The sequence below is a fragment of the Tauraco erythrolophus genome, chromosome 10, assembly GCF_009769465.1.
Source record: "Tauraco erythrolophus isolate bTauEry1 chromosome 10, bTauEry1.pri, whole genome shotgun sequence".
NCBI classification, from domain to species: domain Eukaryota; kingdom Metazoa; phylum Chordata; class Aves; order Musophagiformes; family Musophagidae; genus Tauraco; species Tauraco erythrolophus.
In genome coordinates, this window is record NC_141474.1 from 578,532 (window position 1) to 605,350 (window position 26,819).

The 26,819-nt window shown below is 39.6% G+C and overlaps 1 protein-coding gene across 2 annotated transcripts in view; it reads left to right on the forward strand.

The window, feature by feature from the left end:
* Window positions 1-200: 200 nt before the first annotated feature.
* The window catches only part of BRINP3 (BMP/retinoic acid inducible neural specific 3), a 216,519-nt gene continuing 189,900 nt past the window's right edge, over window positions 201-26,819 (forward strand). Inside the window, exon 1 of one of the 2 annotated variants that reach the window (XM_086617402.1) lies at window positions 201-436. In XM_086617402.1, coding sequence (XP_086473528.1) covers window positions 201-436 — 236 coding nt within the window. The remainder of the gene's footprint in view (window positions 437-26,819) is intronic. The other variant, XM_086617403.1, reaches the window with a different exon arrangement.

The window sequence follows — 26,819 nt, forward strand, 5'->3', positions numbered from 1 at the left end:
GCGGTTAACCAGCCTAGTGGGGTTTATGCTAATGTAAAATGTAATAAAGTAGAGGCCACTATCTCTTTAAACTGAAAGAAAGGAAACTTGTTTCTGCTTCCAAGGGATGCCTAGTGTGTGCTTATCTAATTGATTGTGTATTTTGTCTAGGTGTTGAGGGAAAGCTAAGAGAATGAAGGCTCTAAGTCCCCAGTGGAAGCATGATATGGCGCTGCAGTGCTGGTGCTGAATTGTTCTCTCTGATGGCTCTATGGGAGTGGATAGCACTGAGTCTTCATTGCTGGGTTTTAGCAGTTGCTGCTGTTTCGGATCAGCATGCCACAAGCCCCTTCGACTGGCTCCTCTCTGATAAGGGACCCTTCCATCGCTCACAGGAATACACAGATTTTGTGGACAGAAGTCGACAGGGATTTAGCACAAGATACAAGATTTACAGGTATGAAGCAAAGGGAAAGCAATTGCAGAGATATCATCCTTAGAACTTGTAAACTATCAACAAGGGGTTCCTTAAGGGAAAGTTTCAGATGTGGGAACAAATCCATAGACACAAAATTAATTGCTGAAATATATGCAAGGCCAAATGTGTACTATGGACGACAGAAATGCCTGCTTGTGTTGTTTTTATATTTTGTTTAAAGAACTTTTGATAATTGATTATGTTGCTTTGGAAAATATTGTTGTTTACTGCCTACCTCTACTCTGCCCTAGTGACATACTAAAAAATGTCCTAAGGTGTTCAAACACCACCTTTGGTTGCAGAGGGCTAACACGGAACACTCTTGATCGTGCAGCAAGATCCAGTTCAGTTGCTTTCAGTGTGGCTCAAGATGTAAACTGAGACTTTAAAAACGAAATTGTGGCTCCACGGATACTGGCTGGCAAAGCATGGACTTCATTGTACAAATCAGGGCATTCCAAAAGTGGCTCAAAAATGTGATGTTAGCTTATACCAGTGTTTTGAGAAGTAGTTTTCTCATCTCTGAGGGACTGAGCAGTAAGAGCCACTGTGAGTTTCTACAGAAGTTGCAGGTGTTTGGTCCATCACAAAACTCAGCATTAGACTGGTCCAATTCAGACTGAATGGGGGAAAAAAGGAAAAAATGGGGAAGACTTCAAAAACATAGACCTACTTAAGAATTTGTGCCTTGCTGTAGAATTGCTTTCATGATACATTTGTAACCTGTCATTTTCCACTCTTTTGAGACAGCACTGGTGAATAATCTTCTTAATCATTTGCAAGAGGTGTGACTCAGTAACGCTGAACAGGTTTATCAAGGAGACATGAATGAAAAGGAATGCTCAGTTTAATAGTAATGACCTAATGGCAAACAGAGAAAAGGGGAGAAATGAGGGAGCATGAGAGATTAAGGACTGAGGAAACAAATCTATAAGCAGAGAGACTTTCTCACTTCATGTTGTTATAGATCCCTGCTGGTAGTTAAAGGAAAGGGGTGGGCAGGGCAATACAGGACAAGTTGTTAGTTTCCCTAATAATGCTCCAACCTGTAAACACAGACCATTTTGGTATGGAAAGACACACACTGATTTCATTTAAAACCATGAAACAGTTTGTGGAAATTTCATACCTATTTTAAACTATTCTTCCCTAGTGGTATCCAGCTCTTTAGAAGGTGAGAGGGACATATGCCTGTATGTATATATCATCCTTTAGCTCAACGTTCAGTGGCCTGTAAGCAAAACTGCTGGTCTCAGTCTGTAAAGATTTTATTTTTAAGGAACTTGCTTTAGTTTCCTTTCCTAAATACATGCAGTAGAGGGCACTCTGTTGCAGGTCAATTTTGCAGTGGGCCGCAAAATAGAGAAATTAAACACATTTTGAAAATAAAGTATGATTTGGAAATATGCTTGATGAAGTGGTTTGTCTTAACAGACAGCATTGCCCAATATTTACGGCATTTTAAAAACCAGCTGTCAGGACCAATAATGTAAAGCCAATAATGCAGAGACTGAGGCAGCATATTTTATTCCTATTATTCTGTATTAGTCAACATTGAACCAAAATTATCTTCCTAAAACCATGAAAGATGGAATTGTATTTCATTTCAGCTCTTTCAATCAGGTCTTTGAGAATTTTTCTCCTCTCGGCCATCATCACAGAAACATTGTTAAGTTTTATAGATCTGTAATCATACTTTAATATTTATTTGGGTTTGTGCTTAGACTTCAATTGGCTTTAATTTACACAATCCCACAGAAAGTGTTTCTTGTGTTTACTTCTATCCTCTGCCTATTCCCTTCAAGAATGAGCTGGGAAGTCAAAAGAGGCACAAGCTACTTGAATCAAAAGAAAAGCTGCGGTTTTTTTTGATTTAGTCCTCCAAATATAAACCTTCCTGCAAAGTTTCCTTGTATAATACAGTCCCATTAGCAAGTAGTGCAGAACACGGTGACCTTGTTACGAACCACACGCTGTAAATTTAATCCCTGTTGCTTTTCTATGAGCTTTCCCAGGCTAAGGAATCTGGAGTCTAATTGGTCTGTTCATTCCCTCACCTATCTTTTACCTAATGAAAACGATCCCTCAGGGCCACAGTCCTGATTTGAATGGAGAGATAAGGAAGGGGAAAACACAGGCCTGTGTTGACTCAGCTGAACCACATTAACGAGAAAGGAAGGCACCGCTCCACGCGGTACGAACAGGAGGGACCCCTTTCCCTTTGCTCTTCGCTTCAGCACTTAAAGCCCACACCTGAGACCAGACATTTTAATAGTAAAGGTGAAGGAAAGTCACCTCCCTTCACTTTAGCATCCATAGCAGGTCAAAATCCATGAGTCTGAAGGAGAGAGAACTGTATAGGATGAGAGACACCAGCAGATTTTGTATTTGTCCTGTTTTGAATCTTTTCTGGTAGGATGTTGGTAGGACAGTGGGGTCAGACAGAAGTGACTGAAGACTTTTTTTTTCGCCTTTTTAATTTTTTTTTTTTTTTTTAGTGGCATAAATATGGCATGTAGCTGCAGACTTCCTAAAGGTGTGCCTCTCTTTTGGGGAAGCAGTTGGCTCCAAAAGAACTGATGGGAGTGTGCCAAGTAGCAACTCTCTTTCCATGTCTCCAGACCAATGGCATCCAAGCCATGCACAGGAGGTGACCCATTGTATCTCTCTGCCAAAACCTAACAAGTACTGCTGCCCATGGGAACTGACTCGGGACGAGTGACCTAACCCTGGGATGAGGTGTTTACAATCAAATGGTCCCAATAGAAATAACATAAAAATGAGATTGAGTTACCCATACTGCATGTTGTATTTTAAAATATGTTGGAGGAGATTTCGGCAAGAGACCGCTGCATGACTTTTGCTTTCCAACAATGGAACAATTATGCAGCGACTAGAATGATATTTTGATTCCCTTTATTTTTTCCCCTCCTTTGGCAGTCTCAGGAGAGGCAGTAATGGTGTAGAAAATAATAAAATCTCAATTAAATCATTGACTTTTTTTTTAAATTTCAAAATAACATTCCCTATTATAATCAAGATCATATTAAAAAGCAGGGAATACATGTTATTCTGCTTTCTGTTGAATCAGGTAATTCATATTTCTGTAAATATCGAAGTGCCAGAGATGAAAGCCTTTATCCTGCACCATTGTTTGACACTGATTTGAATGGCATCAAGGTCACGTACTGCAGGCTCATGAAAGATATAAAATGATTAAAATCAAGAGAATAGGGCTGAGAACTGGAAAAGCACATATTAAAAAGAACAACAAAGAATATTGAAGATTGCTTGAAACTTGATGGAAACTGTCATTATTTCTCAGCTATTGAGTAAAACAATGTTGTGCTACTTGGTTTACTCTTGTCATTTTCATGGCAGGAGACAGACTGATTTTAAGGTTTCGTTTCACCTAAACATGTATGGCAATTGCTTTCTATAATGTCCAGTAACCTTATTTTTTTTTGAGTTCTTAAGTTACATGACCTGTTTGCATTTAAAATAGATCAAGTCCAACTTTTAGCCTAAACCAAAATTGCTATATGTACTCTGGGCTAGCATTTCTATTTTCCCCCTAACTGTTTGCGTGCCAAGGAGGCAAAAAGCACCCTGGTCACTGTAAACAAGTCTTCATCTGACCATGAATCTGTTATGAGTTGTAGAGATGAAGTCAAAGACTGGCACCAAGGAGCACACTTATTAACTGAGTCAAATTTCTTATGAGAGGTCTTAATTTAAGCATAATACTTTTCTTAAAGATGAAAGTTACACTTTGCCTTATCTCCCTATCCAGCCTTCAGAGCATGAACCAACCCTGCGATAAAGACAACCGATGCGTAAATTATGGGAAGGTAGAAGTAGAAAAATCTACTGTCACCCATACTTTAATCTATGGACTAAAGATCAGCTGTGTCCATGGGCAAACAAACTGATTCTGTAGTGTGCTTAGTTCCCCGAGGAGAGCAGCTTCCAACATTTCAGGATAGAGCCAAAAGAGACAAATATACATGTAATTTTTAATCAGAACACTAAATAATTGCAACTGATGTTACAACTTTGTTGTAAGTTGGGAATGGTGGGTTGGTTTTATGTTGATTATCCAGCGGTGCGGTGTTCTCTATAATTCTTTGAAGGAAGTCTCCTGCAGGAAATGTAATAATTGCCACGGATTTTGGTGGCATTCATTGCTACTGATCTATGAAAAGAAATGCCAGGAAAGCACCTGGATGGCTGCTGAAAACCTCCAAATTAGTGAGAATGCTGTGTCAATATTTTATGGAAGGTGACTCCTGTAGTTAATATCAGTAAATATTTTGGCAAGGAAAAGCGAGTTTATAATTTGTTATTTAATACACAATGGGAGTACTGTGCCTCTTATGTAAATCAGCTAACCAGACAAAGGAATTTAAATCCAAATAAAATGAGATGAGAGGTTACCAGGATGGAAAGAGTGATTGTGAAATTATGCAAAGAACCTACATTGTATCAGAAGAGGTAATTTCTACAGAGATAGGGAAGTATTCATGCTATCAAATAAAGTCCTGAGGAAATCTCCTCAGGGATACTGTGTATTTTTGTTCAAGCAAAATGATTTAAAATCTGAAACAGATGTAAAAAATCAGGGGAAAGAAGAGCCTAGCTTTTTCTTTTAAGGTGGAAACGTTTGGCATGTTTAGGAAAAAAAAACACGACACAACAAAAAACCAACAGAACTGAAAGAGGATACAATTCCTGTCAATATATATCATAAAATGAGATGAACTATTTAAAACAAAAGCCATCACTGTCGTAAAACCAAATTGATATAAACTGGGTATAAATAAATACATTTAGGTTGACCATTTAAAAAAAGGTTCTTAATCATTAGAGTAAAATAGTTCTGGGACATAGAAGTTACAAAACCTTAGCAATTCTACGAATAGGTGGAAAGGGTTACAAGATGTGGTGCTTATGGATCTAGTGGAATAGATTTAGTAACCATTGAAATCCCTTCCAGGTAAGTATCCCTAACAAGTGTAGAATACTAGTCTTCAAAAGGAAGAAAAAAATCTTTTAAAGAACTGAGTAGCTCTGTGCGGCGCGATATTTGTGTGGCTTAAGAAGTGTTTCTTTGGAGGTTGTTGTTAAAGGGATTGTGTTTGTTCATAAACAACTAGAAAAATAAAAGAATTAGAAAATAATGCTATCAAATTAAAGATTATTTTGTATTAGAACATATTGAGTTCCTCTCATATGTTCTGAATCCTCTGGTAACTGAATCTATAAGGTAAAAGGAGCAAGACTGAAGACTGTAGTAGAACACTCACCAATATAAACACTCACCACTTCACACTTGTGTGTGAAGCTAAGTAGAGCCAACATTAAAGTTGGTTGTATTTTTTATTCCTTATCAACACATTCTCCATATTCTTCACTCTGAGGGTGGTGAGGCACTGGAACAGGTTGCCCAGAGAAGTTATGGCTGCCTCATCCCTGGCAGTGTTCAAGGCCAGGTTGGATGAGGCTTTGAGCAACCTGGTGTAGTGGAGGGTGTCCCTGCCCATGGCAGAGAGGTTGGAACTAGATGGTCTTTGAGGTCCCTTCCAACTCAAACCATCCTGTGATTCTATATTTTAGCCCGCAGCTATCACTAGACTTCTTCACACATGTATGCTCCTGACAGTGTTAATAAAAACTCGGGGGGTTTCTTTTGTAGATGTACACATCAACATGCCCTGGTTTGTAATTTTCACCCCAGCATACAGTCTGGAATGACATTTCCTTTTATTCTTCCTGATGTTGCTTTGAACTGATTATTTAGGAATTTTAAGGCATTGGGAATTAATAAAATGTCTTCAACAATTTCTTCCAATACAAATGTTAGTAAAACGGAGGGCTGAAAATAGATGTCTGCCATCAAACCTTTCAAAAGTCTAAGGAGACTATGGTATGACTTCTCTTGGGGTTGTCATTTCCTATACATTTGATCACATTCTAGAAGCCATCGTCACTGACAATTGTTTGGAAGGGCCCATGTGGGACTGGAAGCATCAGAGCTGTTGTCTTTTTTAAATAAGACTGTTTCTTTGAAAACTAAGACAGGGGCTCATGTCTCAGCCATCGGCCTCAGTTTCCTTCACATGAACATCACATACAAAACCCACAAAAGGTGAGGGAGGTAGTGACAGAGGAGTGGAACGGGATATGTCAAAGAAAGAAATGATGTAAATTAGTGCAGTAGAAATTGAGGAAAGAAATGGGCTGTCGTCAGTAAAGCGTAACTCTAACAGGTGATGGTGAGGTAGCTTTCAACTGGTAGCTTGGCAAACTGGTCAACCATTGCCCTCATCTCTTCAGAACCTTTGCTTCTTTGGGCATTTAATTGCATGCACAGTGTTACTGCTGGGCAACCAAGAACTGGGATTATAAATGCACCAAAAAGCAAACAAGTTTACATTCCACTATTGCTGTATCAATAGGGAGTATCAAGGAAGTTCTGTCTGCCTTTTCCAGAAATTCACTGTATCAGGAAATTGCTTCTGGCCTGCATTATAATTGGTCAGCTTGCTTTAGGGAATTTTCCATTCAACATGGCAGATAGAAGGTATAGTAATCAGACGGGTCATCATTCTCAAAATGTTTACAAAAGGCTAGACTACTGAATGCACACAGTCAGCTTTTTAAATCCAGTAGCTCATAGGCTTGGAACAGAGAAGAGCAGCTCAAAGAGAGGTTCTGGAATTGTGAGTTGATAGATTTCCATTGAAAAAATAGTATTTGCAGTCCAGTACTATGGCCTCATTATTACAGGCAGTGTAGGTACGCAGAACAAAAAAGATGTTGATTTTGGTCCTGTGGAATCAAACAGCAATTGTTTCCTACAGTGGAATCATAGTTGAATTAAAATTTTGTTTTGTTTTGTTTTATTTTGATCTTTTTGATCTTATTTTGATCTTTTTGAACTTTGATCTTTTCAAACAATTGCTAGGAGAAATCCCATGGGGCAGAGTACTGGAAGGTAAAGGGGCCCAAGATAGTTGGTTAGCCTTCAAGGACCTCTTCTTCCGAGCTCAAGACCGGTGCATCCCAACAGGTAGGAAGTCAAGAAAGGGTACCAAGAGACCATGCATGGTTAAATGGGGAACTGTTGGGCAAACTCAAGTGGAAAAAGAGAGTGTACAGATCATGGAAGGAGGGGCAGGCCACTTGGGAGGAATATAGGTCTGCTGTCAGAGGATGTAGGGAGGCAACTAGGAAAGCTAAGACCTCCTTTGAATTAAACCTTGCAAGAAAGGTCAAGGACAACAGAAAGGGCTTCTTCAAATACACTGCAGATCAAACTAACACTAGAGGCAATGTAGACCCACTGGTGAATGAGGAGGGTGCCCTGGTGACAGAGGATGAGAAGAAGGCAGAGTTATTGAATGCCTTCTTTGCCTCAGTCTACTACTGCTGGAGGCTATCCTGATGAGCCCCGGAACCCTGAGGCTCCTGAGGAAGTCAGGATAGAGGAGGAGTCTACCCTGGTTGATGAGGACTTGGTTAGGGACCAGTTAAGCAACCTGGCCATCCATAAGTCCATGGATCCTGATGGGATGCACCCATGGGTGCTGAAGGGAGCTGGCAGATGTCGTTGCCAGGCCACTCGCCATCATCTTTGTTAAATCGTGGGGAACAGGAGAGGTGCTTGAGGACTGGAGGAAAGCAAATGTCACTCCGGTCGTCAAAAAGGGCAAGAAGGAAGACCCAGGTAACTATAGACCGGTCAGCCTCACCTCCATCCCAGGAAAGATAATGGAACAACCTCTCCTTGGTGCTGTCTCTAGGCATATCAAGGATAAGAGGGTCATTAGGGGCAGTCAACATGGCTGCACTAAGGGGAAGTTGTGCTTGACAAACCTGATAGCCTTTGATGAGGACATCACCCAGTGGGTGGATGACGGTAGAGCAGTGGATGTGGTCTATCTTGACTTCAGTAAAGCATTTGACACAGTCTCCCACGGCATCCTCACAGCTAAACTGGGGAAGTGTGGTCTGGATGATCGGGTGGTGAGGTGGATTGTGAACTGGCTGAAGGACAGAAGCCAGAGGGTAGTGGTCAATGGGACAGAGTCCAGTTGGAAGCCTGTATCCAGTGGAGTCCCTCAAGGGTCGGTACTGGGACCAGTATTGTTCAACATATTCATCGATGACTTGGATGAGGGAGTAGAGTGCATGGTCAGCAAGTTTGCTGATGACACTGAACTGGGAGGAGTGGCTGGCACACCTGAAGGCTGCACTGCCATTCAGAGAGACCTGGGCAGGCTGGAGAGTTGGGTGGGGAGAAATTTAATGAAATACAACAAGGGCAAGTGTAGAGTCTCGAACCTGGGTAAGAACAACCCCATGTACCAGTACGAGTTGGGGACTGAACTGTTGGGGAACAGCACAGGGGAAAGGGACCTGGGGGCCCTGGTGGACAGCAGGATGGCCATGAGCCAGCAATGTGCCCTTGTGGCCAAGAAGGCCGATGGCATCCTGGGGTGTATTAGAAGGGGTGTGGTTAGTAGGTCGAGAGAGGTTCTCCTCCCCCTCTACTCTGCCCTGGTGAGGCCGCATCTGGAATATTGTGTCCAGTTCTGGGCCCCGCAGTTCAAGAAGGACAAGGAACTGCTGGAGAGAGTCCAGTGCAGGGACACAAAGATGATGAAGGGAGTGGAGCATCTCCCTTATGAGGAAAGGCTGAGGGAGCTGGGTCTCTTCAGCTTGGAGGAGACTGAGGGGGGACCTCATTAATGTTTATAAATATGTAAAGGGTGACTGTCATGAGGATGGAGCCAGGCTCTTCTCAGTGGCATCCAATGATAGGACAAGGGGAAATGGATATAAGCTGGAACATAGGAGGTTCCGCTTAAACATGAGGAAGAACTTCTTCCCAGTAAGGGTACCAGAACACTGGAACAGGCTGCCCAGAGAGGTTGTGGAGTCTCCTTCTCTGGAGATGTTCCAAACCCACCTGGACGCGTTCTGGTGTGATCTGATCTAGGTGGTCCGGCTCAGGCAGGGGGATTGGACTAGATGATCCTTTGAGGTCCCTTCCAATCCCTGACATTCTGTGATTCTGTGATTTTTTAATAAAGTAGGACTTTTTAAAGAATGTCTGGATCTGAAAAATAGCAATGAGTTTCATTACTGATTGTGATATATGTTAACAGCCTCTCTTGATCCAGGTAGCTGGGCATAACGAAGACATGACAAAGTTAAATAACTGGCTTTGGTGAAACTGCTTGAATAATCACCAACCTGAGCAAAATAAAAGCTTCAAATGAGTGTATTTCCAGGTCTAGCAATACCTGGATGATGTTCTCCAAAATCATCTAATTTCCAGACCTTTGTTTCAATTGTAAATTTCATTCAGAGGAAAGGATTTTTGTTTATGGGCCTAAATACATATCAGGTAGTGATGCTTTACAATTAGCAATTCTTATTATAAAAATTGCATTAATTTCCTTATGTATTTATCCAGGGGATTCTCTGGAAGGAACATGCTTGTGAAAAGGTAGAAAAAAAGGAACAGATAATTTAAACTGAGAAGCTACGTATACATAACAGAAAACTGTAAAAAAATGTTTTCAGATGAATTATAACTGGACCCTGTTTTGGTTTACCAGTAATCTCAATGAGTTGACCAGAACATAGGATGGATGTTCACCAAGGTGAAGGAATTAATCAGCACTGAGTTCCTGTGGCTACCACATATGGGCTACCTCCAATGGCACTGGGAGTCTAAGAGGCCCCTCAGATAGATACTAGAGATACTAGAGGTGCAGGAAATAAGGACTGGACACATTTTTAGGTCTGTCTCCACAATCCCAGTTATGCAGGATGCCTCCCTCAGGTATGAATATCTCCAAATATCTCCAAAGACAATGATAGAAGAGTCTGAGCTCTCATGGACACTGTGGCCCAGGAAGAAGGGCAGACAGACACTAGGCGCTCTGAATTGGGCAAGAGGGACCAAAGGGAAGTAGGGAACTTTGATTCCCATAATAGTCTTCTCTTTCCAGCTCTGTTATGTATGTAACATATTCTCAGCAGGGCAGAGAAGTCATCTGCTCTAGGTAAGGGGCTTGCACTTACCACTCAAGAGCGCAGGAAAAAGCTAACTTCTGACACTGGTCTGCAACATCAGCCCTCAGCCCATCTTTGAAGGTCTTGGGAAAAGCATGACTAGACCTGATGAAACAGTATATTTTTAAGAGATGCCATCTTCCTACAGAATCTTTCAGAAATCTCAGTGAACAAGAAGAAACTTATCAGTGAGCCCAATCCCACAACGATCGAAAGCCTCTAAGGTGTTTTGCCATTGACCAAGGTCAGCCCTACCCCATATCCCCTCACTCCATGTTGTTGTCTCAGTATCAAACTACTGGGGTTCAAATCAAGGGTAGAGTTTCTCTTGGTGAGATAAACAAGTGCTAGCACTGAGAAGGATCCTAGGGAACGGTGCTGGCTGGGCCAGCAGGGTGAGGAGTGTTCTCAGGAGTCAGTTTGTTGGACAAGAACGCAAGCGTGTTTCAGTTTGGCAACCAAAGAGAATATTGATGCCAAGATTGCCTTCTTTATATTTTTTTTTTAATGCACTGCAGGAGCCTGTGTTTTGACAATCTCTCTTTGTATTTCTTCTTATTTGTTTGGTGTATTTAATCAAAGATCCTAAGGAAACTCAAATGGCAAGGAGGAGAGTGAATCTCATTTTTTGTAAACATTACCATAATCTATTTCCAGAATATACACATTTTCAAAATCTAATATTTTAAGAATAATTATTAGATCAACCCTCCTACTGATATGTTTCCCTAGAACAAAGAACATTTATTTAGAGAATATAGTGTGTCATCATTTCGGTTAGTAAGTTCATAAATCATTTAAGTCGCCCTAAAAAAAATTAAGATAACACAGGCTGTAACTTAATGATTTCATGCAATCACTGAAGTAGTATAAAAGCTGTTTAACACTCATAATAGATTCATTCTTCAGTCAGCAGGATAGTCTGCCAGGATCTTGGGCATGAAATCAGGTCATTTTCGTTAATTCTTTGAAGATTTTTGGTTAGTTGGGTCTTTGTTCTTTCATTTGCCCTTCCTTTCCGTTTTTGTTTGAATATCCCTGCTAGTACTATCACTGGTGTTCAAGATGTAGAGGATTTAAAATGCTGATTACTTTCATAAAAACAATTGCCAAGGTTTCTTTCGCTTACTGAAAAAAAAAAGTTTTTTTTTGTTACTTCAAGTTCTCTGTGCTTTCATTTTAACCCCTGTATTGCTATTTTTTTCTTACTTCTGTTAGGTCAGTAGTCACCTCCAAACAGAACATCTTTCAGGTTTTTCTCTTTGTCCATATGTTAAGTCAATATGGGTGGCATGTTATCTCTTACACAGAGAAAATAACTGTGTAGCACTGAAACCTTTTCTGCATAGAAAGACAGTAGCATTGGTTGGAAGGTGTAATTCTCTGGATAGAAGGATAATTGTGCCTTTTCGATATGGAACAAGAACAATTGACATCAAATGTGCTCGCTCGAGAATTTTTGTCATTTTCTTCTGCTGTCATTGACTTAAGGTTAACATCTCAGAATTCAAACCTTAGTTGTCTTCTGGCTCTGATTGATTGGTTCTACGGGTTTTAGTAGTCATTGTGCTGGTTGTGAATTTTTGTTGTGTAGCTCCGGATTCACTCCAACAGAGACCCTTGTGAAGAAAAGCATTACATCAAAATAACGTCTTGTTGCTTGATTCTCCCTAGAATCCCAATATGATCGTTATGGATAATAGTGTTCTTAAGGCCATTAATGTCTCCATATCCTAATTCATCTTTTGAAACTGTCAATTTCTGTTTTATTTATGTAGCTTGAGAAGGTATTTCGACTGACCAGACAATTTGATGTGTACAGAGCTCTGAAAATTGCAGACAGAAAGCCCACTAGCAATTTAGAAGTTGTGTATGCAGGTCTTACATGCACAGAAGAGAAAGCATCTGGCTTTAAGCAATGAATATTAATTTCTCCAGGGAAAAACACATATACAGGTTTTGACTTACAAGAGTAACATAATTTAAAATCAAAAGCATAAAGAGATATTCTACCATATATTCTGAAAGATCAGCAGAATCTGAGGAAATATAATTGATTAATTTAAAATAAATGTTTGTATTTTAACTAATTCTGCACTATATTCTCACAGTTCTTGAAATTTAACAAATAGAGATATTTAACTTCTACTGTGACTGCTAGTAGTAGAAGTGAATGTTTTACTAGGAGCTCAAATACAATATCAGCTTTGCCTACTAATAAATATTCTCTGTTTATAGAAAGTAAGCAGTGGAAACACATTTTTATCCAGTTACATCTAATTGCATTTGATGTAAACCGTGTCTTTAACTGTTCACGTAAAATACTGGCTATAGGTTATAAAAATAAAAGTAAGCTCTAAACATTACGCGGCATAACCAGTCTGATAATGCACACTAACAAACAGAATAAAGCCTTTTGTCCACATTTCACGTGTTTAACCATGCAAAACAAACTAAAAAAAATAATAATTCCAACTGGTTAAAGATGAAGGATCCATAGTGAGATCTTTTGTCACAAAGACCTGTTCATTGCCATTTTGCTCTTTTAAAATGGCTAACGATCCTTTTGGCAGTGAACCACAAGACCCAATAAATTAGAATAAGTGCAAAACATGGAGCCTGTGGTACTTGTCTGTTTACTGATTTCTAGAACCCCCAATATTTGTGATTGCTGTCGCAGTAAATTGGTATGAATATGAATGCCTGTGTGTTTAAATATATTTATGCATATACATATGCACACATGTATTTGTATGTGTGTGCACAAGTGTGTATGTGCATATATGTGTGTGTATATATACACATATATATATAGATATGGATGAATGAAAATAGTCTAGTTTATTACTTCACTGTTTTGCAGTGAGAATACTGTTTGTTAGAAAGAAAAACTCGTTTCTTCTACAGTCAGGTGTCTGAGTAAGAGCTTTTGACCAATACATTAAGGAAGTTTACTATGAACACTTCCTGGCAAGTCAGAGGTCCAGAAATTCTCCGTAAGACTGACAATGCCAAAAGATCTTTCCTCCTTAGATCCCTGTTTTAAAATGCCTCTGTCAGAAGCATTCTGTCAGATCGTGCTGCATTTTCCCACGCTTTTGATTATGCCGCTTACATGAAACTTTACCTGTGCCTACGATAAAAGACATCTGTGAATCTGTAACTGAAATACATTAACATGGACCTTCTGTTTCATGCAGGGGCTATTAAGACTTTGCTCCATTTTTTTCTCTATCTTTCCATACGATTCTGGATATAGTTAAAGATATTAGCCTTGACAGGATATAGTTCTGCGTGTGTACAGAAAAAATATATATGCATGTATGTGGCTATAGAAGCTCTATATTGAACTCCCAGCTTCCCACAGATGCCTTGTGTGATAATGTCATGTGAAATTCATCTGCCATAGATTTTCCACCTGTATCTTCACTTGTGGATCCACCATGTGCTCATGCTTGGACAGTGAACTCTTTGATAAGACCTGTCAATATACCTGTTTGAAAAACATTGCAAGTCCTGCATAACTCCAAACTTCCAAGGAATCTGAAAGAAGTTCATACTGAGTTCAGTGACCAAACTGTGTGCCCAAGTTATGACTAACAGCATGTGAGTTCAACACAAAAACTGGATCCTGATCATTTTTTTCATATGCCACTTAAAAGGCTCACTAGCCTCTGTTTCCCTCAAGGACTGCTTTCCTGCTTAAATACCTTTGCCTTTTCACTTTTTTTTTGGTGTCAGGGATTGAATAATACCTGAAAGACACTTTTATTTAAGTTGCCTCTGTAATTTCCTTTTCCTTCTAGTAAAACTATTTCTCATATGGTTGACTTTGAAGGTCCATCTCTTTATTAGGAATTTTGCTTGAAGAAGTAATGGTTATGTCTTATTTTTACTTCTGTCTCCTGAGCCTGGGTGAGCACAAGAAAACATTTGCTTGTTTCCTGGTTCTGACATTGAAGTTCTGTGGGAATTGGTACCAAAATCACCAAGGAGTGTTCGATATCAGTACCATGTTTTAAGTCCCCTGACACTCACCTTTTCTGTTACGAGAGACAGAACAAGCAAATAAACAAAATAAACAAAGAAACAGTTAAAAAAAAAATTTGAGTGTGATAGTTGTTTCCCCAGACAATTAGATTGATAGAATATGAATAAATTTAAAAGGAATTTTAACCATAGTAATTTATTGAAATTTAAAGACAATTAGCATTAGCATTTGAACTTAAAAGGTTTGTGTACTAGTACACTAAAATGAAAGAAAACTAAGTGTGCTTCTACTTTTAAAAACTGTCTCTGTGTACCTATTTATTTACTGGGAGACAAAATTTTATACATGACAGTCACACTTATTTCACTCTACTTCTCTTGTCTTCATGGTTAAAACATGAGAATTCCAAACCAAGAGTGGGTTTGTGAGACTTAATACCGTTGTTGACAGCAACAAAACTGTCTTCATTTGGTATTTATTCTAATACAAAGTGAGATTTGGCAAGTTTCCACACAACAAAAACTGAGGTCACATGACTGCAGTTTCAAATTCAGTTTAAATCTTTGGAAATTCCCATGTATGGCTGATATGCATGAGTCAATATTCATCTCTCCCTCAGAAGTATTGGTTCTGTCACAGTAATTGGAATAAAACAGTAGGAAAAGGTCAATTTTAGTTAAGTAAACCTGGTAGCTATATCTCATAACTCAGGTGGGAACAGAACTTTTGAGAGAGAGGGTGGGGGGAGAACAGAGATAGGTCCAGTTGCACATCATTGAATAGATTTGTGGCCCATAGTGGTGCGTGGAGACAGTATGCATTCCATCCGAGGTGGTTTGGTTGTTGTGAAATCCTCATTTCCAACTTGTGGTGAAAAAAGGCTTGTGCTTTTCTTCTCTTTTATGAGGTGAGATCATCCTCAAACATGCTAACGAAACAGTAATTTCAGAAGGTGCTAGTCTGGCAAGTAACATCTCTTAAAACCAGAAAACAAAGGAAAACGATGGCAACAATGGATGTGGCAAAGCCACTGGAGCGATGGCCTGCTAACTCTTATCTGCTGAGTGCAGGGCAAGAGGAAAGTAGCTTGAGCTTAATACCCACGGAGTAATTACAAGGAACCTGCTGTTCTTTGAGTGCCATAATTAATACAGATTGTTCTCCTGCAGCTTTGTGTCTTCTGGTTGATGGCTGGGTCTGGCTGGAGCTTATCTTGCAGTCAGGATGTTTGTCAGAGGGTCACTCTTTCACACTCACGTTCAGCTCTATGGGATCATTTTCAAGGGTGCCTTTATGATGATGCTATTTTGTCCACTTATGGTCATAAAGTGTGAAAATAATTTTAAAGTGATTTATGGTTTAACATGTCTAGAAGTCGGTGGAATTTATTTCAAGTTGGACAGTGAGTTCAAAAATTATTTGGAAGAGAGATAGCCATATGTCTGTAACACTCACCTGTATCTAACACCACACACCACACTGCAGTTAACATAGCTCCCATTTTTTAAGAACTCAGGCTAAATCAAATCTAGAAGCAACCTAAATGAGAAAGGTTGCATTCTTGACTGATACGAATCACTGATGCCACTGGCTTGAAAATGCACCAGGGTGCTGAGATGAGATTTTTAAGCTAGTAGGACAGGAGCTTAGACCTCAACTGACACCTAGAAGGTGACGCAGACTGGCTCTTCATGGCCAGATTTGTAACAGGAAACTCAGAACCATGTCCCATCTCCACAATCCCATTGTTCTCTCTGCTCTTGTGAAGAACACCTAGACAACTGGGGGTTGAGAACAGCAGGGCACATTGCAAAGTATATTTGCTCCACAGGTTACATATGGCCTTGTGTTGTAGTAGGGAAGGATTAACTCCATGGCAAGTGGTAACTGTTCAATTTTTCAGGACCTGGGACGTTTGTATTCTTGACAAGTAATGTCTTGGCAACATAGTCTGAACTCATTTATTTTTTTTTTAAACGGTTCTCAGTTCCCCCTCCCTCCCCTCAGATACTTTTGTTTCTAATTAGAGAAACGCAACATGGATTTAATGCTTGCTCATCACTTTGCTCTAGGGATTGTCTAATGACCAGAGGTACTTGGAGATTTCTAACAGCACTGTTAACAGTTTGTAGAAGCAGACCACAAAGTACACAGGGTGTAGATGACGGACGCGATGTAACAAGAATAGCTATTTGTTTGTTAAGAGTTGTTTTTTTTTTAAGGTTTTGGTATTGGATATTCCATCCAAAGTCTGTCTGATGTTTAGGTATTTTCTTATGGAAGGATGTTGCTGTTACACCTGGTGTTGCTGCTGGGACATATTACATTCATTGAATTATTTGTTCTTATGAGATCAAAGCAAGAAGGTGATTCTCCCCCTCTACTCTGCTCTCGTGAGACCTCAGCTGGAGTACTGCATCCAGCTCTGGGGCCTCCAGTACAGGTCAGACATGGACCTGTTATAGCCAGTCCAGAGAAGGACCACAAAGATGGTCAGAGAGCTGGAACACCTCTTCTGTGAAGAAAGATGGAGGGAGCTGGGGTTGTTCAGCCTGGAGAAGAGAAGGCTCCAGGGAGATCTTACTGTGACCTTTCAATATATAAAGGAGGCTTATAAGAAAGATGGCAAGAGACTTTTTACCAAGGCCTCTAGTATCAGGGCAAGGAACAACGGTTTTAAAGTGAAAGAGGGTAGATTTACATTAGATATATGGAAGGATTATTTACGATGAGGGTGGTGAGATGCTGCAATAGGTGGCCCAGAGAAGCTGTGGCTGCCCCATCATTGAAAGTGTTCAAGGCCAGGCTGGATGCAGCTTTGAGCAACCTGGTGTAGTGGAGGGTGTCCCTGCGTGTGGCAGGGGGGTTGAACTAGATGATCTTTAAAGGTCTTTTCCCACCCAAACCATTCTATGATTCTAAGAATGAATGTGAGAAGCTGTGTGACTTTCAGCATTCAGACAGTCAGACAACACAAGCACCTTTCCTCTGCACTTTAACATTGTTAATTAATATAGTTCTTGACCGTTTATAATTTCATGAGATATGTCACTAAGTGTCTCTCCTAACTGCTGGATCTTAGCAAAAAGACCAGTGAAAGGTGGCTCACAGCATATAACTCAGAATTAAATACAGTTGCTGTTTTTTCTGCTTCACTGGAAAAAAAAAATCTTTAAATTGTTTTCCCACCACAGGAGTAGGTCATAACTTTTAATCAACACTGAAATGCAATAATGGAGCAAAATGAAAGACTTCACATTACAGATTCCCTAGGCAAAGCCCCTCCAGGTATTGACTGTTGTCAATATTGACTGTTGTCCCATTGGCTGTTCTAGGTCCTGAAAATCAGGGACCACCTCTGTAACAATAATGTTATGCAAAAAATGGCAAGGAATTACCAGAAATAAGTCTTCTGGGATAGTAAACTCACTGTCTCAGATGAAGTAGTTACAGCAAAGAGTCTGAACTGACCGACTACAGAAATTTCTGGGTTTAGACTAGCATGAAATGGTAAGTTGATCTTCATTGTAAATAGGCATACATGAAGGAAAATGTATAAATGTATAAACCTGTCCACTGTGGACTGGATGATGAGACTAATCCAGCAAAAAGATTAAGATTTTGGATTTATTTGACTCCTTTCTGACATAAAGAAAGATTGTTTTGTTACTTATAACAAATGGTGGAAGTTGGAACAGTGGTAGGGAGATTTAATTCTCATGCTGTGAAATGAGGAATAGTCTCACTCCTCACAGGCAGAACCAAAGGTGGTCTTCACAACCAATGTGTTCAAGGATTACACGTTATTTTTTATGAGATCTTCATCTTCTAATGAATGCAGTACGCAAATAGCTACACCACTAGTTACTGAGCTATCAATAATCTTCCACGAAAATACTTTCTTCATGGCAAGACAATGATCAACTAAATGAAAATTTCTTTTGTTTAAGGATTCTTTGAAAATACGGATTCAAACTTCAAAGTAAGCAAGAATTCATTTGTACATCCAAGATATCAGAGACTGTCAAGAATTTTCCTCTCAACCCCAACCACCACCCAAGTGCCTCTGATATCTGATTTTCTTATTTTTTTTTCCCCTAGGAGCAATTCTAAACACCAATAACTAAAAATCGTAATGCCACTCCCAAAGCAACTCTGAATATAGAGGAAAAATCTGCCCAATGCTTTTTAATTTTGTTTATTGCTCTCATCCCACTTCTCTGTGGACTATCCACAGTGTGCTGGAGACTGAAACACTCTACATAGGAAGCCAAAACTTTGGGCAGTGATTCATGTATCAGAGAGGAAGTCTAGTCCCAGTTACGTTGGTGCGAACACGGTGTGAAATTGCAACGACTTAGTGTGGAGCAGGTACCACTGCTGCGTAAAACAGCACCCTTTAATATATGCCACTGCTCAGTTAAATGCTTCTGCTTTGTTACATTTCTCTGAGGTCATTCCAAGTTGTTTGAGCACCTTTTTCATATCAAATAATATTCTAAACCATCAGTTTCACAAAAGTTAATGATATAATTAACTTTTTACTCAAAAAACCAACAACTTTGAGAATGTATGTGAGTATACGTGTGCAGATTTTGGAACCAATTTTGGGGCAGATAGGATGTTAGACACACACACACTGTGTTTCCTCTGAAATAGTTTGTAGCAATTTCTGTTTTCTGCCAATTTTTTAATGCTATTAAGCTAAAATCGGTGATTTCAGGAAAGAACGCAAACATCTATTATAAACACCTCCTATTTCCAGGTCTTCTCTACTGTGCTTATGTAATTTCTGCTGTGTAAATGTTGTCAAGTCGGTGGCATTTGTGAAAGGATTAGCTTTATTCTGTATCTCTTTCAACTCTGTTGCCCTGGGTATTTGATGGTGCAAGACGATTTTTTAATTCAAAATCTGGCAAAGCATAGAGTTAACACATTCCTTCTTGCTATCCAGTAATATCTTGAAAAGCAAACGGAGTTCACCTTTACTATTTTACTGCAATGATTTCCTTTTTTTTTTATTATTTTTTTTTTTCCCCAGAGCTGTAGACATCCCATAGCTGCAGCATGCAATGGACTGCAGAAGTAGGCTCCCTCCACCAGCTATAATTTGCATTGTCTTTTCTGTTTAAAGATTCACAGTCTTGGTGCCGTGCTAATTATTGCTGCAACACTTTCAGTTGGGGAGGGGGGGGGGCTTTTATTCCTGCCTTTTATTCATTGAAGAAAGTGGTTGAATATTGCATGATGGCAACTGTCCTACTCTGGTTGTAAACTGGAAAAGTTAGCCAGACATGTCAGATGCAGAGCAGCTAAAATTGTAAGCGTAAGTTCTAATTTTCCGGTTCTGTATTTAACTGATTTTGTAGGATGGCTACTGCTCAAGTATGAAATATTCTTGTATCTCACTCTCAAAGCACAAGGCGTTTCACATTTTCACATCTTCTGCTCTGCCTTGATTTAATGACAAAATACTAATAAAAGCAGGGGAACAAACCTGACTCTGAGTTTCATATTAATCACTAATCAAAAGTGGCCCGTGTAAATTCTTCTAAGCGCTAAGCCATCTCTTGCTGTCAATATAGACACAATCCACGGATCGGCAGCAATAAAGGCTCTTTAATTGCGTGCTTTTGTTACACATATTTCTAAGTAAGCATCTCCAAAGTATAAAAAGCATAATTAAAATCTATAATTCAACTATCTGGGTCCATTGATAGAAATATAGTCACATTTTAAATGAGCTTTAACAGTTTAACAGCGCTGTGCTTCAAAGAAAAGTAGATTAATACAAATAGCCTGCAGGGAAAGATAAAGGTTCAGATCTCAGCAATCTGAAAAACTTTGCATTTCTATGGAATCCAATTTCAGGCTACACAAATAAAGTTAAGAAGATGAGTAAACTTGCTGCATAGAATATTTTGTTATCCTAACTATTGTTGCTTGTTGAATTAAATTTAATCATTCTGCTGAACTTCCAATTTTGCTTCATTCCTCAAGATACCGATGTGTCCTGTCTTTGATATTCCCTGAATATCAGTGAAGCTAATACCATATCAATTAAATATACTGTTTAAGTACTATTTTCTTCCTCACTAGTCAATTGTTGTTGAAATTTTCTGTACAGCTTATCATTAGCTGATTCTCAAAAGCGCATCGTATTTTCAAATGACAAAACGTCCTTGGTGTGACATTTGTTTATTTAGGTACCTAAGAAGGGTAAGAGCTGTACTGAAGAAGGTGGCTCACCAGTTTTCAAATTAATAACTGTCATTAGTGATCTGACACTTACATTAAGTTCATGTAAACAGTCTATGTGTTTAACAGGATCATGCCTAATAGTTTGGATTAGTAGGTTCCGATCCTGATTGCAAAGACTTTACGACATAAAATGATAGAAGAACAAAATAAATCCTGATGAGAGGCTACAAAAATAAAAGACAAAAGTTCAGTCTATCGAGAGGAAACTTTGATGGTTTTGTGAGGTAGAGGAGTTTTATATGCGAGCATGAATTACTTGTAGGATGTGACCTAGTGCCACGGATTTGAAGATTAGGGAGCTGAAAAGGAATTTGCAGAACAACAGCATTTATACAGAATAATGAAATTAAGAGCTCTTCAAACAGAATTGGGGAAAAATTTACAGGTGACAAGCTCAGATAAGAAATCTATCATTGAACTGCAAATTGGGTTTACTGTATATTTTTGCATAATGTGAAGTGTTTGTTGCATCATCATTTATGCTATCCTGGCTGGAGTATTTTTTGCCACCCGTTGTGGCAGTGAATGACACTATATCACTCAGCTAAAAGGAAAAAAAAAACCTCTTTTATAAATTTCTAACATGTTACTTTCTGTGTTGCCATTAACCACCTTTTGTTACGAAATTAGGCGATCACATTTCCCTCCGCCTTTCCAAGGCCGCTGAACCATTGGTGTTGGCTTTTGATAATGGCACTGACAGTGACCTGCTTGGTTTAACTGCAAAGAGGTGTCTTGACCCGATGTCAGATGTGGAAGAAAGGAGGATTACTGTTCATTCGGGTTCCCAATGGCATAGCCCACATTTGAACAGCTAGAATTAGTAATTAATTGCTCCTGAAAGAAATGAACTCATAGTTTATAACGGTCTACCTGAGTAACTAGGAAACAAATTTTGGTAACATAACAGGAGAAAACAAACAAAAGAAGTGGTCCTATCACTGTAAAGTATCTATACGTGCCAGCTGATATCACTGTTAGCCAAGACAATGTTATGTGGCCGTGTGGATGGTCCGTTCATCGTCCGTTTACTTTTCCTGTCGGTCTATTGTGAAGAATTTAATGCTCTTGCGAATCCATGAGTGAGCAGGTCTCTGCTGTCTTCTACAGCCCTGCTGTTGAAAACTCTTCTCCAGGATAAAGGAAAAATTACTTGATGCTTGTGAACAGTTCAGTCAACTTATCTTTGATTATTATGGTTTGCCTTTATGTTATTTAAAAAAAAAAACCACAACAAAACAAACCAAAACACTTACCAAGCTGTGTGATGGTGTGTTTGGTTGCTTGTTTAGGGACTAGTTTCTCTCTCAAATGCTCTGAACAGGTCAAGAAGTATTTCTGAGAGGAGAGAAACATTTTGGTTGAAATTTTACTGTTATCTACTTATGAAATCTGTCCTTTCTTCACATCCCTCTTATGTGTTAGAGGCAGTGGTCCTGTAATGCACCCTCTATAAAGGCGACAGGGACATTCTGCTTTAACAGTGCAGGAGCACAGAGGCAGGAGGATGTAATGCACATCTTATTCTGGGTTGGAAGGGACCTTAAAGATCATCTAGTTCCAACCCCCCTGCCATGGGCAGGGACACCTTCCCCTAGATCAGGTTGTTCAAAGTCTCATCCAACCTGGCCTTGAATACCTCCAGGGATGGGGCATCCACAGAGCCTCCGGGCAACCTGTTCCAGTGCCTCACCACCTTGAGTGTAAAAAATTTCTTCCTTATATCTAATCTAAATCTCCCCTCTTTCAGTTTAAATCCATTGCCCCTTGTCCTGTCACCACACGCCCTTGCAAAAAATCCTTCTTCAGCTTTCCTGTAGCCCCTTTAGGTACTGGAAAGCTGCTATAAGATCACCCTGGAGCCTTCTCTTCTCCAGGCTGAACAGCCCCAACTCTCTCAGCCTGTCTTCATAGCAGAGGTGCTCCAGCCCTCAGATGATCTTTGTGGCTCTCCTCTGGACCAGCTCCAACAGGTCCATGTCCTTCTTGTTTTGAGGACCTCAGAGCTGAACACAGTACCACAGGTTTGGTCTCATGAGAGTAGAAAGACAGAATCCCCTCCCTCGACCTGCGGGCCACACTTCTTTTGATGCAGACCAGGATACAGTTGGCTTTCTGGGCTGCCAGTGCACATTGCTGTTGAGCTTCTCATCCACCAGTACTCCCAAGTCCTTCTCCTCAGGGCTGCTTTCAATCCATATTGGTAATGTATCTTCCCTGTTTGGGTGCAATTGTCATTAAAAAATAAATCTCTGTACCTATACTGAGTGAAAGTGGGCTATTCCTTGCATGGATACTCGTTTGTAAATTAGATTAGAGCTGAATCCATAGCGTAGCTAAACAAATGGATACATTGATGGCAATTCTGTGGATTGCTTGACACTGGAGCATGAGCAGATACAAGGGAACTTGTACTCCTTTGCACAGGATGTCTCTTGTAAGTCCGGTGTGGGTAATAGAAAAAGTGCTCTGCCAAACCGCTGCGCCTCGTTAACTGAGACAAATCAATGGAGAAGCATTAGTTGGCAGGGAGTGAGTGGCACTGACCCCAGCCCACTCTTATTCCACTCTATCCACAGACGTAGCAATGGGCACCCTGAGCTGGTGTAGATCAGGGAAAAAACCAGTGACAAGAGATGAGTGGGTGCAGATGAGCTCAGTCCTGGAGCAAGGCAGGAACCCAGGCACCAATACAGGTCACAGCATGCGCCTTCATCGCTCTTGAAACACCAGGGCTACGTGCTTACCTGGATTCAGGGCAGAAACCCTGAGCCTGAATAAACACATCTGTTTGCCAAATCTGAAAAGATTTACCTTGAGCTTTCTTAAACTGCATTTTGCCAATCAGATGCTTATGAGGAGAGCGGAGCTGAGGCCTGCCAGACTTTTGCTAAAAAAATGTGAGCCAAAATGGTAGCTTTGTTGTTTGGTTGGTGTGAGGTTGGTGCTGTGTTGGGGAGTAATCGGACCAAACAGAAATGTTGGTCAATTCAATCAGGCTTTAGAAGTTCAACTTTATTTTTTTTGATACTGTGATTTCACTGTTCATTGGCAGCCTTTCATGATTTTCCCTGTGAGAAGTACACTAACAGCTTCCTGATCAGAGTATTTTATGATTTACTTGCTCTGAGATTCATTTGCTGCTTTGAGTATATACATGTGTGTGCCTGTGTAATGCAATTTTTCATCATCCTGCCTTTGTAGGATGCTTTATGTGGGATTTGAGCATGCCCTGCTTTCATACTAACAGTTACAGTGTTGTTATATAAGTATAAAAAACTCTAGACTTCTCTAAATCAGCTGATATTCATGAAATATCCTTTCTAGTGAGAATGCCTGCATACCTTCACATCACATATTGGTGTGCGCAGATGTGTATGAAGAGATGGAATTTTACAGGATACTTTACGTGATCTTAGACTAATAGCTTCATGCAGACATTATGATAACATCGACAGCATTGTTAAACAAAACCAGCAGAAACCTGAGCTTATTTCAGGAAGTCACTGCTCTGGAAGTATTTCAGAAAATAGAGTTGATTCGTATGTATTTCATCTGTTTGTTTTAAAAGAGACTTGTAGAAGGACAATCATGATGTCATATCAGTAGCATAAGGCTGGAGACTTAGATGGCTTCCTTATCTAAAGAGTGAGCTGTCAAACTGTCAGTTTTCCTGTGGTGGGCTGTTCTTAATCTCTGAAACTGTTTTGCAAGACATAGTCAGTTATTAGCCAGACTAAGGAACTCTTCAACATTAATACATAAATATCCTCAGCTACTCTAAAACATTTCCTCCAAAAACTGTAGACATCTACCCTGTGTCAATGTTGTAGCTTCGTTGAACTGTTTTAGGTACTGTCAGGACTGACATTTCATTTGGAAATCTGAAAAACATAATCAGCTCCCTGACTACCATCTTTCCCTTTATGGAACAGACTCTAGTGCTAGAAATGATCTAATTCAGAATGTCAAATATTCCACGCTGATAATTCCAACAGTTAAAGATCTTTCCCCCAGTGTCTTTCTGCCATTTAAAAGTAAAGTTATACTGACAAAATGCTGAAATAAATGTATTAACATTTCTCTTTAGTTCATGAGGTTAATTTCAAGTAAGAAGTTGAGACTGATAATATGCAGGCAGAAACAGCTACAGAAAATCCCAAAGAAACCGAGTTTATTAAAAATGTATTTCTTCCAAAATAGTCAAGATGATGTATGCCAAACTCTGCATTATACAATGTTTTTAGATCTACCTGAAAGGAATGGGAATACCCACTAGATAACCCCAAATTCAGAAATGATACTGCTGTAACCTGTTATCCTCCTCAAAATTCCTAGATACAGATTCTTTGTAACCATCTGGATACAGCTTCCTGGAGTTTTTATAAAACATACTTTCACCTAACAGTTGAATTTAAATATAGCATCTCAGTTGCAGACTTGTGGGATAAGTGTCGTTTCGCTCTAACAGTTAGCATATGGTACGTGGCGTTGGGAGAAAGAAAATTGAAGTTGAAGCCAAGTTGTCAAGAAGCTACCAGCGTGTCTATAAGATAAACTGTGCAGAATTTCTTCAGTGCTTTGGGACCCCTTTCTCACCTACTAGTATTCTGGTATTTGTATCTGTATTTGACAGTTTTGCAGCGGTCACAGGCTATCCTTGGAGGGGAAAGAAAAAAATCTTCCAAAATTCTGGTGTGTTGGCTTACGTAATTAAAAAGCTGTTGAGACTAATACTCCAATTAGTGAGCGTCTCTTTCAAACTGCAAATATTGGATGAAAATAGAGTATATTGAGCAGAGGGACAACTTTGAGCATGGCTTACAGATTTGCTTGCCCATCTGGACTTTCCCAGTCACATATGCTACAGATCTCACAAACCTCTTCGCAAAAACAGTTGAAAGGCCAGGTTAGACCCTAGCCAACCTTTGGTTTTCCATCTACCTTCTCTGCTAGAACATTTTTTTCCCTGCCTGCTTCTAATCACTTCAGTTTCTTTACAAGAACTGGCTTTTACCAAAAAGTACTAATTCAACAGACTCTTTCAGAGCAGAAGCTGCTCTCGTGAGGACCTTGCCTGGCGTTACTAAACCATTGCATTACTCAACATCTGTTTTGCTGGGTGAAGAAAACCCCACGCATTCAGATGCAGCCACTCACCTTCCTGTCATGCATTGTAAAGTTCACTGAAAGCTTCTTGCAGCCTTAAACCTGCTTTGAGTGGGGAAAGTTGCACTGATAGATGAGATTTAAATATCTCCTACAGTGGGCCTCTTAGGGCTTGACTGGACAGAACATGTCGCTTCGTAACACCCTAACTTGTCCTATCCGCACCTACATAGTATTTACTTGTGTTTTTAATTTCTTCTGAAAGTTACATTAGTGCTTGTAGAATCTATCAGATGAACAGCTTGTAGAAATGCTCTTTTTTTGAAATTTTTGGTATATTCTCAGAAACAGTTCTAGCTCTGGCAACAGCAATGCAACTTTCGCTGGTCTCATGCCACGTCAAACAGCAGCAGTTCTGATTCTGCAGTAGCCACAAACAAAGATCATATATTGCAGGGTTTAAGCATTTCTATTGATGATCTAGATTGTTCAGCTAAATAATAATTCAGCACCTGAAACACAGAAGCTCAGTAACATTTAGTATTCACCAGATTTAATTTTGAAAACACTTAAAAAAATTACCTCAAAATTCTTTTTGACATTGAAATTTAATTTAGGCACCCATTTAAATCAGTAAGCTGTCAAGTAATAAATACTTCTGTATGATCTAAATATAAATTTATCCTAAATATTTTTTTCCATAGTTCTTCATGGTAGTTTCCAGAATTATCTATTTCATTATAAAAACATCAAAATCTGTGGACTTAATACAGTGCAATGACTTACAAAAGTGAACAGTTATGTATGAGATGTTTTGTGATTCTGTAGAGATTTAGATTGTCATAAGTAGTCACAATTCTGATCGAAAAGTAATTAAAATCCTAATTTCAGACACCCGCTGGAGAGAACAAT